We start from the raw sequence: 18,294 nt of genomic DNA on the forward strand, positions 1-18,294 counted from the left end.
TCGCGATGAGTTAACTAGCCTACCTTCCATCTCACCTACGAGTATCATGCCTCGCCAGTGTGTACCGATAGCGCAAGCGGGGTGACCTTTCCATTATCATCTAAAACAAAATCCATCTATCCCTGGTGCCCCGCAAGCGTATACCGATACCGCAAGCGGGGTTACCATTCCATTTTCATAAATTAAAAAAAAAAGTATTTCTTGTCTCAAAACAAAAAATTGTGATAGTTATAGATACGAATCATAAACTTTATAATCGCCTTAAATTATAAAATAATTTCTACATTCACTATTACACGTTATTACATAGTTCCTTTAATTAGTTTATAGCTTATAAAAGACGGGAAGTACCGCAATCATTCAGGTAAACTACAATAAATTACCTGAGTTATCTCGACGTTTCGACCTCACCCGGCCGTGGTCACGTGTAGACTGACGTATTTAAGCAGAGGTTTTTTCTTCTACCCACACATTATCCCACAAATTGTGTCCCTATACTTAGAGTTTCTATACACAACACTAATAATATAAATAGCATATGGCACCTACTGTATCAAATAAAAATATTTATTAATAAATGGACTAAATGCATAAAGATTTAAAAAAAACTCCTATACTATCAAATAAAAATTTTAAAGAATAAACTTACAAAAAGTGAATAAGAAAATAAGTGTGTATAATAAATTGATTGATTTAAAATAAAAAACACCAAACGCTAACAAATTGTTTTTTTTTTTAAGTAAAAAAGTGATCTAAGTTTATAAAGAGTGAATTTAAAAAAAGAACACCTACTTACTTTATAATAAAAAAAAAAAGAAATTTAAAAAGTTCATAAAAAGTGAATCGAATTAAAAAAGTGTTGATAAATAAAAAAAAAATCGAATATCGAACATTGACGACAGGCTCGCGCGTTTTGCGCTATGAGCGAAGCGCGTTCGGATACAGAGAGTGACGGATCTAATTCTAGTTCCGAAGAGGACGTGGACTCCGGGATCGTTGACGAAGTTTCCACCGAACAAAGAAAAGACCTCGACTGCATGGATTTGTCGGAGTTTTTTAGCTACTGGTGAGTATATTTTAAACTAAAAACATTCATTTATAACTATGTATGGCTTAACATTTCTTTAAGTTTACTGCTGAACACAAGCCTCCCCCTTGGGGGGTTTTGCCAGTAGTTGTCATACTTGGCTGGCGGATTGGCAACCGCAGTTAGGCTTTAGAGATGTTTTAAGAGGGACGCTACTGCCCATCTCTGGCACTTCCTTAGTTGTCTCTTACGACATCCACGGGAAGGGAAGTAGTGGCTTATTCTATGCTGGGAATACACGGCCAAATTTTTTTTTCATTTTCTTTATATTACTATAATTTTTAAATAGCTGAACAGACTTGGATTTATGTGGTACCCATCGTTAAAATCCTTACATCATGCTAAGTGACACTGGCTGTATCTTTTTTTAAAGTAGTTTTTTTATGCAGCGCAGTCGTGTTTTTAATTTACAAATTTTTTAGATTTATTTACCATCAGATGGGATGTATACTTGTTTACCTTTGTGGTATAAAAAAATATATTAGTTTCAGTTCCTGTCAACAAAATAAATACTAAGTTACTGTTCTGTAATATTGCTATAACTTTTTTGTAGGCGCTAATTAATGTTGTACTTACTGCAATTTTTTTTAATAAATATATATATATCCATATATGTGATGTTTTATACTCAAACCTTATGAATCCTTTCTCCTTTCGGATTCTTAAAGTTGACTTGAAGAAATTCCTTTAAGGGATAAGTCCGCTGGGTACATTCTTGCTCTAACCTAATATCTGTATTAAAAATGAATGTAAAAAAGCATATAAATAAATAAATGTAAATCCAGTAATAAGGTTACTCAAGCTTAAACGGCACAACAGATAAGAATAATTTTTTTTACAAATAGACAATAATTGATTGATAAATAAATGCCTAATGATAGACAGTGTTTCCTTTAAGAAATCGAAGGGAACAGGAAATGTAATAGATTTAAGATAGAATATTAGTACATATATTTGTAGTGAAAGTAATATTTATTTCGACAGAACATTAACTAAACATCTCATCTCCCATATTTAGAACTAACAAAATTTTTCATCGTGCCTCCCACCAAACTGTTTATAATTACTCCTCTCCATCCAAAGGTTGGCTGGAAGAGATGGCTCTTAGCGATAAGGTCGCCCATTGTTTTCTCACTGTGATCATTTCTTGTAATTATTTATATCTATAATAAGTTTACTATTGTAATGTTTTGGAGGAAACAATAAAGAGTATCTATCTATCTATCTATCTATCTAAACAAGTTGTTAGGTAACACTCAGATAAAGAAGAACACTATTATCGTAAGACAAAGATCTCTTCTTAACAGTTTCTACCTTGAAACAGTTGTTTGTGTGTTTCGGTTTGAAGGGTGGGATATAGCAGTGAATTTACAGGGCACAGAGAAATAACACCCGAGTCCTCAGGAATGGCAACGCATGGGGGGTATCATGGGCGAAACAGTATACTCTGTTATGTTCATGGTACTGCTCACGTCTATAGGCGACTGTTTCCACTTTCTATCGGATGGGCCGTCAGCTTGTTTGCCATTATAAGTTGTGTAAAAAATAAAATAAAAAACCGACTTTTTACACAAAGAAACGGTCAATAACTGAATGACTGATGTGTTATAGAAACTTCACGGGAACACTGATCGTGCCAACCCTTTGTCGTCTGACTGACTGACTCGTAATAATCAAGCGACTTTAAAACGAAAGTGCTTCTCAATACGGTTGTATTTTCTTTTTCTTTCTGTTTGGAAAGTTCTTTTTTTATCCGAAACTGTATACTTACTAGAGGTAGGTAATATATGTATAGCAATACGTATATTTTAGTTACTATAATGTTGTAAAACATCGAATGTGCTTTGAACGCTTAAATAAATTTTCCTTGTAATAAAAAACCCGCTTTTAAATGAAAATGCACTATAATGTAGGACGTCATGACCGAGAGAGAAGCCATTTTACATTTTCAATGTTGCCAACCTTAGGCATAAATATTTTTAAATATATATATATATATTCTTTATTGCAATAAAACATACAGTAACAACAATAAGTTAATAACAATGTTAGCAAAGGCGAACTTATCTCTAAAAGAGATCTCTTCCAGTCAACCTAAATATACTACAGTTATATATATATATATATATATATATATATATATATATATAGTCCAATAACGAATGTGTCAAAAGTCTCTTATCAAATAATTAATATTGGATAACAGACTTTTAACATGTTCGAAAATAGATATCCGACCGATATGGATGATATTGAAATGGGTGATGGCCTTTTTTCCGTTATCAATGTTCAGAGAAATCCAATAAATAGATATCGATTCGGTATTCATATGACCTATACTTATATATTGGTTCCAAAGAAATTTTAATAAAGTTAGTTTGGTAGTTTAGTAGTTTTTAAATGAAAATAACTGCTTTTATCAAAACTGAATTCGGTTTTGTGACACACACACACACACACACACGCACACGCACACGCACACGCACACGCACACGCACACGCACACGCACACGCACACGCACACGCACACGCACACGCACACGCACACGCACACGCGCACGCACACGCACACGCACATGCACACACGCACACGCACACACGCACACACGCGCACACGCGCACACGCGCACACGCAATGAACGCTCTATAAGCAACATTCTTTATATTCTATTTATTCTACTCAGCTTAGTTAGTAAAAGAAATAAGTAAAAATATTTTCCAGACGGTAAGTATTTTTATACTCCTTATTTCCCTGTAAGCAACTTTTCCCAATGAGCAACTTTTTTTTTTGAAATTGGTTCAAATGAGTTGCTAATATAGAGCATTATATACATATTATAGCGGATTGTACGATGGTGTAAATATATATTATAAATTAATATATAATTAAAAAAAAAATTGTGTATTAAGTTTAAACAATTTTTATTTATTGACATTAATTAATTTAATGGTTAATTGAACATAAGCTTTATGTTGCAAAAACTTAAAATTTCTCAAAAATCAATTAAAATTTGAAATAAAATCCATACTAAATTAAAAAAAAATAGAAAATAATTGTAAATAGTTTAAAAATAGCTTTAAAAATACATTTAATTGTAAAAAGTTATTATACATTGCAGGAATTTATTAATGAGGTAATTTAAATGTATTTCTTTTGTGTCGATTGGTGCGTAAAATGCGTGTATAGGAATGAAGCTGTGAATTGTATGTAACAAACGTTTATTAGGGTACATTAATCATTACTGTACCCATCCAGGATCCATGTTGATACCACTAATAAATGCTTAAGATCTGTATTGTTACAACACGAAAATACAACAAATGATTGAATTTACTAGATTTACTCAGCGACGTTGACTCCGCCATCGCTTAGTGGAACTATGTTGACTCCGCCATTATCAACAATGTTGATTCCGCCATCGACGATGTTGTTGTCAATCACAGTGATACCTTCGTTAGGGGTGTTGTCTACAACGTTGATTCCGCCATTTCCATCGACTATGTTGAGTCCGCCATTTCCATCGACGATGTTGACGCCGCCATTTCCGTCAACAATATTGATACTGCCACTTCCGTCAACAATGTTGATACCGCCACTTCCGTCAACAATGTTGATTCCGCCGCTTCCGTCGACTATGTTAACGCCGCCGTCGCCGTCTACGATCTGTGGATTAGAAAAAGAGTTAGATTTACTAATATTATAAATAAAATAATTTATACCAACGGCTTATCTTTTATTCGCGTATGGGGTCAGCTAAGCCGTTGCACGACGACCCATCGGGATCTTTTGTGCTTTCCCCTTAGAATGGCAAACAAGCTGACGGCCCACCTGATGGAAAGTGGTAACCGTCGTCTATAAACATGAGCAGTAGCATGGACATAATAGAGTATACTGTTTCGCCCATGATACCCCTTGCGTTGCCATTCCTGAGGACTCGGGTGTTATTCCTCTGTACACTGTAAATTCTACCCTTCGAATCGAAACGCAGCTAATGCAATGTATGTACCCATGTTCAAGCAATAAATGATTTGAATTCGGTTTGAATGTTAGAAGGATGTGAAAGAGTTTGTTTGTTTGATTTTTTTATATAAAAATCCCGTATCATGATGTTTTTTTTTTTATGAAAGCACGTTAAGAATGGCAAACAATGACGACACCTTTCTTCAAGACTGTCATCATGGTCATCATATCAGCCGTTAACAGTTCGCTGCTGAACATAGATCACCACCATAAGAGGGGGGAGGGGGGGGGGGCAATCTTTATATGCCCGTTGACAACCGCAGTTAGGTTTTGGTGAAGTTTTAAGACGGACGCTGCCGCCCACCTTTCGATCAATAAGGTTCCCTTAGTCGCCTCTTACTACACCCACGGGATAGGAAGGAATAGTCCATTCTAAGTACAGATCCCACGGCAAGACTTGAAGATGGAACGGTAACCCCGTTTTCGTTATTGGTATACACTGACGAGGTACCAGAGAGTCTTTTTTTGATGGGTGAAAATGGCCTGGTAACCCCGCCTGCGCTAAAGGGATATGCTGGTGGAGCACCAGTGAAGGGTGATAGATGAGAATGAAAACAGGCCAGTTAGCCCATCATGATGAATTCAACAGGAATTAACCATGATAGTTTTCAGGGGGAACCGCGAGGAGGTCGACCTGGTTGGGTATATTGCTAGCAGTGGGATTCTCAGTCTCCATTACTAACAATCCCTTTTCCCCCAGCTTTATGGACTTCGGTAATAGGGAGTCATGATAGGTCAAGAAGAATGAATTGATGAATGTGAGTTAACTCATCGTGCCTAATTTAAACGTTAACCGCAATGGTTTAGCAAGGAGACCCACGCGGAGATCGACTACCTTGAGTATATTGCTCGCAATGGGAATCTTAAATCCCATTATTAACAGTCCCATTCTCAAAGACTATGGTGTTTTCAATGGGTGAAAATGGTATAGTAATCCTGCCTGCGCTAACGGGATACGCTGGTGGAGCACCAGTGAAGGGTGATAGATGAGAATGAAAACAGGCCAGTTAGCCCATCATGATGAACTCATCAGGAATAAACCATGATAGTTTCCAGGGGGAACAGCGAGGAGGTCGACCTGGTATCCCATTGCTAGCAATATACCCATATTGCTAGCAATGGGATTCTCAGTCTCTATTACTAACAATCCCTTTCCCCCCCAAGACTATGGTGTTATGTCTCCATACATTGCAATTTCACTGCCTTATCCCACCCTTCAAACAGAACAGCCATACAAACACAGAAAACAATACAGAGAAATTGTTACGACGTGAATACGAAAAATAAATTTAAAAAAAGTACCTGAACGCCCGCCATTTTGGAATAATATTTAAATATAGAATAATCGAAATGGTGTCTTGCTCAGTGACTACGCGGCTATGTCACTAATAGGACTAAAATGTAACTAACATTCTATGTTATCTCTTATCTACCGATACGTTTAAAGATAACGTCGATAATTTGTGATTTATCGATACAGTATTTATCGATTAATCTGTTTGTCCTGTAAGCACAATTGCTCATTTGTACTTTTTAATAGACGAAATTGTAATCCCGTTTAAAGTATTGGTTTCGCTGGGGAAGTTGCTTTTATGGGCGAAAAGATATAGTGTCCCAGCCAGCATTATCATTGATATTTTATTTATTTATTTATTCATTAGTACATGTACATAATTATGTGTACATGGCGTGACTTAATGTTAAATGCATTCTCTCCCAGTCAACCATAGGGAAGTGTCAGAATACACGAATGCGGTACTAGTAATTATTGATATACATACATACTAAAATTTGCATATATAAACAAATAAATATGTATATAAATAACAAATATACTTACACATATATAAAATATACTATAGTATACACGGAAATGGGTTTTTTTGTCACACGGTTTAGTCGGAACACCGATGATGTGATAATGCATGTAATAAATTCTATAAGTACAAGGCAGTAATAGATACGAGGGAAGAGATTATTGATAACGGGGACGGACGGCCCCATCGCTAGCAATATAGGGTATATTCAATCAGAATCGACCTCCACGTGGTCCTCTAAGAAAGCATCGTGGTTTATTCATTACGATAGTCCAATTACGCCAATTGACAATCTCCTTACCTATTATGATTTCCTAGTACCTCACTAGCCATTACATCCTATCTGGTCGACCTCCACGCAGTTTCCTGGAAACCATAGTGGTTAATTCTTATTCAATTGGTCACTATGGACCATCTGACCTGCCTTCATCCTCACCTGTCACCCTTCACTTGTGCCCCGCCAGCGTATACCAATAACGCAAGCGGGGTTACCATGCCATCTTCACTCATTAAAAAAAAAAGTACCTCACTAGGGAGATTGGTAAGTAATGCGGTCTAACAACCCCATTGTTAGCAATATATCCTATCAAGTTGACCTCCAGTTCTCCCTGGAAACCATCGTGGTTAATTCTTGCAATTTGTCACCAATGACTAATTGACCTGCTTTCGTCCTTGTCTATCTTCCCTTACAGGTGTCCCGTCAGCGTATACCGATAGCGCAGGCAGGAATGCCACCCCATTCTCACCTATTAAAAAAATTTGGTCTCTTTTTTTTCTTTTTAATTTAATATTTTCTATGTACAACCACTCTTTGGAATCAATTTCCAGCAGCGGTATTTCCGAACCGATACGACAACATAACCTTCAAGAAAAGAGCATATTCCTTTTTAAAAGACCGGCAGCACACCTGCAATGCTGTCGGTGTTGTGGGTGACCATGGGCGGCGGTAGTCACTTAGCATCAGGTGGGCTGCATGCTAATTTGCCTTCTGTGTTGTAAAAAAAATAACTTTTCTGAATCCAATCAACTCTGGGCGTTTCAAGTTGTACCCCCAAATTCTTATCGCCTGCTTTTTTATAATATAGGTTATTGTAGATTCAGGGCCAGCACTTCCTTTCCCGTGGGTGTCGTAAGAGGCGACTAAGGGAACTTTTTTTTTATACAACTTAGAATGGCAAACAAGCTGACGGCCCACCTGATGGAAAGTGGTAACCGTCGCCTATAGACATGAGCAGTACCGTGGACATAACAGAGTATACTGTTTCGCATGCATTGCCATTCCTAAGGACTCAGATGTTATTCCTCTGTACCCAGTAAACTCACGCCATATCCGACCCTTCAAACTGAAACACAGCCATGCAAACACAACTGCTTCACTGTTGAAACACGAATGGGACAGAGGTACCCAAACAATCGACTTTTGTACAAAGTCTCCCTCTAGTATAATCAAGGGTTAAGCTGTAGCGTCCCTCTTAAAACATCATATCAAAGCCTGACCGAGGTTGCTGACCCGCCTGCCAAGCGTGGAAACTACTAGCAAAACTCCTTACTGGGGTAGCCAATTTTCCTTTGTTTTTTAATTATATATATATATATATATAATGTATTATTTATTAGTAATTTCCTTAACAATATCTTTTATTATCTAGTTATCTATTTGATAAATTGCGGACAATGTTGTATGAAAGACGATTAAAAGATTCCAAAAGGTTTATCGTCAAAAATGTATGTCGTATATCCAAAGTCGCCACAAACTTATGAGTAATGTTGAGTGATTTTTTTTTTTTTGATGTGTGAAAATGGTATGGTAACCCCACCTGCGCTATCGGTTTACGCTGGCGGGGTACTAGAGACACATAAACGGTGAAAAGGAAAGCAGGTCAGTTGGCCCTTACAGTAATATCTTACTTCAAAGTTGTCCAGTCTGCTGGTACAAACTGCTACCACTACTCCGCTGAAGAAAGAGTCAGAAGTTGAAAGAAGAGAAGCCAGAAGATACAGAATATAAAGATGATGATATGGATGAGTTGTTTAACAATATGGAGACAGAGTAGTACTAATTGTAGGGCTGTTCTAATGGGTAATGATAGAATGGTAACCCCGCCTGCACTAACGGCATACGCTGGCGGGGCACCAGTGATAGATGATTGATGAGGATGAAAGCAGGTCAGTAAGCCCATCCTGACGAGTTCAACTAGAAATAGCTACGATATATAGATGGTTTCCAGGGGGAGCCGCGTGGAGATCGACCTAACAGGGTATTTTGCTAGTAATGGGGCTATTTGACTCCATTACTAACAATCCCTTTCCACCCAATAAATGTAGGTCAGTTAGCCCATTGTGTTGAATATCACTAGAACTAACCACGATGGTTTCTAAGGAGAACCGCGTGGAGGTCGACCTTATAGGGTGTATAGCTGGCAATGGGTCAGTTAGGCACCATTACTAATAATCCCGTTCCTCCCTGTTGTAGGATATCTAGAGTTTCAACAAAACATAATAAAAATAAAATTAAATAAACGAATAATTTTAATAAATATTAAATCTCTGTATAACAATTTTCATAAGGTTTTTTTTTATGCAACTTAGAATGGTAGGCAAACAAGCTGACGGCTCACCTAATGAAAAGTGATAGCCGTTGCCTATAGACATGAATAGTACCACGTACATAACAGAGTATAGTGTTTCGCCCATGATACCCCCCATGCGTTGCCATTCCTGAGGACTCGGGTGTTATTCCTCTGTACCCTGTAAATTCACTGCCATATCCCACCCTTCAAACCGAAACACAGCCATGCAAACACAACTGCTTCACGGTAGAAACACGAATAGGACAGAGGTGCCCAAGCAATCGACTTTTATTTATTTATTCATTAGTACAAATATGTGTACATAGCGGACTTAATGCTAAAAGCATTGTCTCCCAGTCAACCGTAGGGAAGTGTCAGAATACTCGAATGCGGTACTAGTAATTATTGATATACATACATACTAAAATTACATATATAAACGAATAAATATATATGAATAACAAATATACTTACACATATATGATATATACTATATTATACACGAATTTGAGAATAATACAAAGCACTTATTGCTCGGATAAAGACAAAAAGTGAGCGTGAACGCTTTTTTTTAAAAGACGGTTTAGTCGGTAGTCTCTTAATGGCATCAGGAAGCGCGTTCCAGAGTCGTGAAAAATGTAGGAGAAAAGAGTTTGAAGCGTATCCAGTACGGTGAGAGGGGAAAGATAATTGGAGAATATTATTGGAATGAAGGTTACGTTCGTGAGTTTTAGAAAGATAATGGAATTTACTTTACTTTTGTACAAAGTCTTCCTGTGGTAGATTTTGTACAAAAGTTGATTTAGCAGTTACGGCGCTAAAAGCTAACAAACAAACTCACTTTCACATTTATAATATCCATCACCATCATCTCAGCCGTTAACTGTCCACTGCTGAACATAGGCCGCCCCCATAACTATTGTAATTTTGGCAATAGATGCCACGCTTGGCGAATAAGTTGGCAACCGCAGTTAGGCTTTGATTTACCAAATATTACCACCACAATAAATGGATTACCAAAACCAGCAACGATTCCCTTAAAACATTAGTTTTAATAGGGACGCTGCTTCCCATCCCTCGACTATTATGTTCCCTTAGTCGTCTCTTATGATTTTTTTTATCCGTAAATCCTCTTTTTGTACTAATTTTTTTTTAATATGGCCAATAAAGAATAAATAAATAAATACTTTTTCAAATTGGTCCCATGCAAATAAAATTAAAATAACTGGGTTTTTCAAGATGGAAAAACATTTTTTTTTTGTGCAACACCATTTTAAATACCATAATGTCACAATAGAAACCGCTCTTTTTCCCGCAAATCTAAAGAAAATAAGGTCGAAATTATTCATCCCTGTGACTCATAAGTGTCCCCGTTAAGCGTTCGAACACTATACAGCAGCACAACGCAAATAAGTTTTCTATTTACAACTCAGTAACACGAAACCTGCAAACGTCGAGTTCTCGTTGGACCAGTCTCTCAGTCGCTTACGTGCGCGTCGCTACAGTAATATTATTACTGGCCGTAAACAAAAGCCGATTATCGAAATGTAGAAACTATCGAAAGTGTAATAAAAAAAGTAAAATAAAAAAATATAATGACAGGAAAAAGCGCGCGCGAGTAACAGGACCAACTGTCAGATTTTCCCGCCAACGCGTTTTGTATGTAAACAAAACCCTTAAAATGTCGTTGCATTAATTTTCTCTAAAGTGTCGTCTCCACATTTTTTTTAATTGTGAACTTTTTAAAAAGTGTGTTTACAGTGTGTAGTAGTTATAGTGCTTTATTTTTTTTTTATAGTTAAGTTGCGTTTCTCTGTTCGTGTTTAAGGATTTATTAATGAAACCTGTTTGGTCATTTGTTAATGAGGTTAGGCATTCTATTGTATGCATTATACAGTTTTTTTTTTCTTTTAAAACTTTGAATTTGGACAGTTGCCAGTCATCACTTCCTTGTAGCAAATCTAAAGAGAATATTAATAAAAATAATGTCACAACATTCTTTTTTTGATACATCAAATGTGACTGTCAATGAGAAAAAACGCGGAAGAAATGCATTTTAGGTTGTAGTTATATCGTAGGAAACTCAACAAAACTATGTATATAATATGGGGAATTTCAAAAAACGGATACGGGCTAAGGAAATACAAATAAGATTACTAGTTTAAATTTTGTGTCGAGTTCACACACACACACAGACACGGAAATGACTCTGATCGCATTAAATTCAAAGACTAAATTCATCATATATTTTTTCCAACTCTCTCTTTTGAGCTACTTGTTTACTACTTAAGAATTTTAATCATTTTTTCTTGTTAAATGGATATAGATTTTTCGTCATCTTTCGACATAGCAATAGTAAGTACTTGGGGGGGAAAGGATTATTAATAATGGAGACTGAGAATCCCATTGCTAGCAATATACCCAACCAGGTCGACCTCTTCGTGGTTCCCCCTGGAAACTATCATGGTTAATTCCTGATGAATTCATCATGTTGGGCTAACTGGCCTGTTTTCATTCTCATCTATCACCCTCCACTGGTGTTCCGCCAGCGTATCCCATTAGCGTAGGCGGGGTTACCATTGCATTTTCACCCATCAAAAAAAAAAATAGTAGGTACTAAGCTGTGAGGACTAAAACTTAAAAAAAAAATACATATATAAAGCAATTCATAATATGCTTTGTATAATCCGCCAATGTAAATGTACTAGTTCATTAGTATTATTCCTTCAACGCGGGAGACCTATTAAACTCGGCCGGTTATGCAAATCAAAACATACTATGATACATGTAAGACGGTCTTTTTATTTCTCTAGTAGAAACTGTCCAATCAGGATCAGACTTTTCTTTGCTTCGTCTATAATAAAAAAAAATGTCTATGGTCGATAGATAAGTTAAAACTAGTCATGAGAAACTGTATAAGTAATTATCTACTTACAACAATAATTACGATAATATAATTACTGGACATGTGTAATATGGATACCGATTCGATATATATAGATAAGTATATATAGATATTGGGTTCCTCTGCATATTGATGGCGGGAAAAGGACATCACCCATTTTGATATCGCCCATATTGGTGGGATATCCCACGACCTGTAAGGGTATATTGTTAGCAATGGGACTGATAATCCGCATTACTGACAATCCCTTTCCCCCCAACATGTTACTTCATATTGACCTGTTATTTTTATTACAGCCACCTGACTTATATACAAGATTGTCGGTGGAACTAGGGGAGTACTCGTCTCTCGTCTTCCTTTCATCCGCTTTATACACCATAATTCGGTGTCACATAATCTGTATTCAACCATTCAATTTCATACCAACTTTTTTTTTCTATACAACTTGCAATGGAAATCAAGCTGTCGGCCCACCTGATAGAAAGTGGTACTTAACCGTCGTCTGTAGACTTGAACAGCGCCTAAAAGCTGCAATTTGGGATTCTAGTAATCATTAGGATTGGATAATATATAGCAATACCTATATATTTTAGTTTTTTTTATACAACTTAGAATGGAAAACAAGCTGACGGTCCACCTGATGGAAAGTGGTAACCGTCGCCTATAGACATGAGCAGTACCGTGGACATAACAGAGTACTCGTATACTGTTTCGCCCACGATACCCCCATGCGTTGCCATTCCTGAGGGCTCAGGTGTTATTCCTCTGCACCCAGTAAATTCACGTCATATCCCACCCTTTAAACCGAAACACAGCCATGCAAACACAACTGCTTCACGGTTGAAACACGAATGGGACAGAGGTACCCAAGCAATCGACTTTTGTACAAAGTCTCCGTCTGCGTATATACATGTGGCACGGTGGAGTAATAAAAACAATAATCCAAGCACTTCTTAAATTTATTTTTATAAAAACGTCTTACACATGCGTCGTCGTCGTAGTACTCTTCCTCCATCTTCCTTTTTCTCCCTATCTCCTTTCCACACATGTCCGTCTCTCTGTCTCACTCGTTCTATTTCGTAACTATTCACATCTCTCATACTATCTCGCTTCTACACGTCATACTCACTTACCTACCTTTCCTATATATACTCGTACATTACATTTATATATATATATATATTACATATATATATATATATATATATATATATATATATATATATATATATATATATACATATATATATATATATATATATATATATATATATATATATATATATATATATATATATATATATATATATATATATATATATATACACTTTATAGGAAAGGTAGGTAAGGTATATATATATAATGAAAAAATAGAATGATGTAAATCCAAATTAAAGTATTCTCGTTAAATTAAATTGAACTAACAAATTCCTTATTAATATTATAAATGTGAAAGTGAGTTTGTTTGTCACCTTATATCGCCTTAACGACTTGAAAAATCACTACGAAAGTTGGTACACACATTACAAAACAATCTTTTCCCAATTCATATAATCTCCTTATCTATTATGATTTCCTAGTACCTCACCAGCGTGATTGCAGTGCCTTTGCTAGCAATACACCCTGTCAGGTCGACCTCCACGTGGAAACCAACGTGATGAGTTCTAGCTCTGTATTCATGACGGTGGGTTAACTGACCTGCCTTTTCATCCTCACCTATCATGTCTTCCTGGTACCTCGCCAGCGAATATCGTTAGTGCGTGCGGGGTTACCACTCTGTTATCGTACATTTTAAAAAAACGTGATTGCGCTAACGGGATACGCTGGCGGAGCACCAGTGAAGGGTGATAGATGAGAATGAAAACAGGCCAGTTAGCCCATCATGGTGAATTCATCAGGAATTAACCATGACAGTTTCCAGGGGGAACCGCGTGGAGGTCGACCTGGTTAAGGTATATTTTTTTTAATGGATGATGAATGGAGTGATAACCCCGCCTGCGCTAACGGTATACGCTGGCGGGGCACCAGTGAGGAATGATAGGTGAATAATGAAAAAAGCAGGTCTGTCAGCCCATCGTGATGAATACACCTGGAACTCAGCACGATGGGTTCCAGGGGGAACCGCGTGGAGGTCGATCTGACAGGGTATATTGCTAGCAATGGGACTGGTAGCCCGCATTACTAACAATCCCTTCCACCCGGTTGGGTATATTACTAGCAATGGGATTCTCAGTCTCCATTACTAACAATCCCTTTCCCCTCAAACGTACTCGAAACCAGTTAAAAACATTTGCCTGACAACACGAACGTTTTCACACGGCATTTTGTATGTTAAATAAATGTATATTTCATTAAGTAAATGGCCGGCTCGGAATGCCCAATATAATTTACGAGCGTTTTATTCATTAAAAATTTCTATAACTGTAAAAACAGGTATTGCCGGGCGGCCGAGACTAGTTTACCGGGTCAGTGTGTATATCCAAATTTGATAGAACAAGTACCTATGTTTGTTTAATCAGACTACATAGGGCCCATTTTGTTAGTTATAAATTGACATAACCTATGTCAGTAAATGAGCGGGTCATAACGCTCTCGCATTGATAACCTGTCCCACCCAATATTTTAGGATGGGACAGGCCATTTTATCAGCAATTGTCATCAGTACCAGAGGGAGACTTTGTACAAAAGTCGATTGCTTGGCCACCTCTGTCCCATTTGTGTTTCAACCGTGAAACACTTGTGTTTGCATGGCTGTGTTTCGGTTTGAAGGGTGGGATATGGCATGACTTTACTCGGTACAGAGGAATTACACCTGAGTGTTAATTTTTTTATTGCTTCTGTTTTTTTTTTGTTTTCCCTTACATATGGGGAAGGCAAAAGGGCTAAGTCTATACAGCCATTGTCTTCAGTTTATATCTGGTAAAAAGACGACTTGTTTTTTAGGCGCGAAAATAATAAACCACAGATTACGAAAGTTCTCAACCAACGACAGGACGTGGCGCGTAACCATCAAAGCGAAGGAAACGTACCGTAAGTTTAAATGTAACGAAACAACAAAACAATCACAAAGACATCTTAAGTTCTCATTAGTAGAGTTCAAATTATTAGGGCGAACGGAAGACGGCATTTTAAAATGTTATCGAATATAAATCTTTACGCTTTCAAATTAGAGTTCCATTTCGAATTGTTTAAAATGGGAAAGGAAATGAGTTAACTCTCAGAATCTTCTTACACCTTAGTAATTAGAGTTGAATTTTCCTAGAAAAAAATAATAATGTTTCTCGAAAAGGCAAAGGAAATGGAAGTTTCAATCTTTAACGATAACGGATATACGTTTTAAATGAATTAATTTTATTTCGGCTATTTTTAAACGTTTATCTAGTAAATTCTATAATAGTAGTAGACTAAATAGGTATTTTTACGTGATTTTTATATTTTTTTTATGCAATATTAATTTTATATGGTAACCGTCGCCTATAGACATGAGCAGTACCATAAACATAACAGAATACATTCCCCCACGCTTTGTCATTCCTGTGGACTCAGGTGTTATTCCTCTGTACCCTGTAAATTCACTGTCATATCGCACCCTTCAAACCGAAACATAGCCATGCAAACACAATGCTTCACGGTTGAAACACGAATGGGACAGAGGTGTCCAAGCAATCGACTTTTGTACAAAGTCTCCTTCTGGTATTATGTTGTTTTTTTTTTTTGTTAAAAAACGACTCAGTTTTGTCAGACTCTTTCTATTATATATATTTATATTTATATATTCTTCCTCTATATATTTATATAGGTTCTTCAAAAGGGGGGTAAAGAGGTTTCTTCAGGGTCGGCAACGCACGCGTAATACCTCTGGTATTGCTTGTGTTCATAGGCTATGGTAACCACTTGCCATCAGGTTGGCCGTATGCTTGTTTGCCACCTCAGTGGTATAAAAAAAAAGTCCACCAGTTACCCTTTGTCTTTTTTCTCAATGCCCTCTACCCAAAAGTTGAAAGAGATTGCTTAGCGATAAGGCCGCCTCTTGTACCACTTCTCGTTAAAATTAACTGTATTTATTATTTTATAAATGGTGTTATAAAGTGTAAAATATATAAATTACTAGCTGACTCGGCAAACGTTGTTTTAACATATACCTACATTATTTCAAGAACTATACATGTAATTTTTTCGTACTACAATTATTATATTCGATTGCCATCTTGCAACCCTATTGCGGTATATAAAAATCGCGATTAAAAAACAGGGGTTGATCGTAAAAGCGTGAAAATTTGAATTTGTATGTATTTTTCAATGTTAAATCATAATAAAATAAAAATAAAAAATTTTGTCATAAAAATTAAAATAAATATTTAAGGGTTGGTCACCCTTATCATTGATGGGTATAAAAAATAGATGTTGGCCGATTCTCAGACCTACCCAATATGCACACAACATTTCATGAAAATCAGTAAAGCCGTTTCGGAGGAGTTTGGTAACAAACACCATGACACGAGAATTTTATATATTAGATAAAAAAATATTATTCAAACTACAAAATTTTATATAATATTAATATCAGAATTAAACTGGTCCTAACCCTAATGCGTTTGGTTTAATAAATCAATTTTATGGCGTACATAAAATCTGTTTGGTATACTGCCAGTATTGCGTACTGAAAACGCTGCCAGACTGGCCTTGAGTAAAGAGAATGACCTCTTGCTAATCTTTGCCCCCCTGGTATCAAGGGCATCCTTTTATTTTATTTATTTAAAATTAAAGTAAATTTTGTATGCATAAGGGGGAAAGAAGAGGTTTTTTTTTGTATGGTAACCCCGCCCGCGCGGATGTTGTGGGGGGAAAGGGATTGTTAGTAATGGAGAATACAAATCCCATTGCTAGCAATATACCCAACCAGGTCGACCTCCTCGCGGTTCTCCCTGGAAACTATCATGGTTAATTCCTGATGAATTCATCATGATGGGCTAATTGGCCTATTTTCATTCTTATCTATCACCCTTCACTGGTGCTCCGCCAGCGTATCGGTATCGTATCGTATATAGCGTACGGTGGGATATAGCGTGAATTTACACGGTACAGAGGAATAACATCTGAGTCCTCAGGAATAGCAACGCATGGGGGGTATCATGGGCGAAACAGTATACTCTGTTACGTCCGCGGTACTCCTCATGTCTATAGGCGACGGTTACCACTTTCCATCAGATGAGCCGTCACTTTGTTTGCCATTCTAAGTTATATAAAAAAGAAACATCAATCTGATTTCTTCCTCACCTATTATGTTTCCCTGGTACCTCGCCAGCGAATAATAGCACAGGTAGGGTTACCATTTTATTTTAAATCCATAAAAGAGTGCTTTCAAAACCATGCAATTACAGCTAGTTGGCGGCAAAAACACGAATAGGACAGAAGCACCCATGCAGACAATCTTTGTTCAAAATCTATAGACAGTGATTCTTTCTTTATATAAAAAACAATACCTATAAAAAAGAAGTTAAAAATAATAATAAAAAAGTTAAACAAGTTTTGTTAAAAAACAAAACAAAAGCATTATCTATGGTAAATGTAACAAGTTCCTTATGAACATAATGGTCGAGAGTTAAACAGCGGGGTCCCTCTTGAAACATCACCAAAAGTCTAACTGTGGTCGCCAATCCTCCTGTCAAGCGTGGCAACTGCTCGCAACGATGAATTAGTCACAAATCGAATAATTAAATCAATTATTAATTTGTACTATTGAACATCAGCTGTCTACGGTCGATTCAAATGTTTATTTATTTAAATTTCTACCAGAGATTTCCTTTCACGAACGCTCAGGTTATGGAATGAGCTCCCTGTCGAGGTTTTTCCAAAAGACTACAGCATGGGATTCTTCAAAAAAGGGGTAAAGA

General features: G+C 36.7%; 2 protein-coding genes across 7 annotated transcripts in view; one reads left to right on the forward strand and one right to left on the reverse strand.

The window, feature by feature from the left end:
* Positions 1 to 3,992: 3,992 nt before the first annotated feature.
* LOC113519133 (RTX-II toxin determinant A-like) lies at positions 3,993 to 6,568 on the reverse strand. Its single transcript, XM_026904188.3, has 2 exons — positions 6,411 to 6,568; positions 3,993 to 4,751 (listed from the first exon to the last, which is right to left on the reverse strand). Exons 1-2 carry the CDS (start codon positions 6,423 to 6,425, stop codon positions 4,428 to 4,430), a joined length of 339 nt encoding a protein of 112 aa, XP_026759989.2. The 5' UTR covers positions 6,426 to 6,568; the 3' UTR covers positions 3,993 to 4,427.
* Positions 6,569 to 10,971: 4,403 nt separating this feature from the next.
* The window catches only part of LOC113509775 (golgin subfamily A member 6-like protein 22), a 58,945-nt gene continuing 51,622 nt past the window's right edge, over positions 10,972 to 18,294 (forward strand). For 3 of the 6 annotated variants that reach the window (XM_052898676.1, XM_052898673.1, XM_052898685.1), the window contains exon 1: positions 10,972 to 11,244. The gene's annotated coding sequence lies outside the window, so the exon portion shown is untranslated. Of the gene's footprint in view, positions 11,256 to 18,294 lie in introns of all 6 variants that reach the window. The other 3 variants (XM_052898679.1, XM_052898680.1, XM_052898682.1) reach the window with 3 other exon arrangements.

This window comes from Galleria mellonella, unplaced genomic scaffold (assembly GCF_026898425.1).
Source record: "Galleria mellonella isolate WM207_F2 unplaced genomic scaffold, CSIRO_AGI_GalMel_v1 utg121, whole genome shotgun sequence".
Lineage (NCBI taxonomy): Eukaryota > Metazoa > Arthropoda > Insecta > Lepidoptera > Pyralidae > Galleria > Galleria mellonella.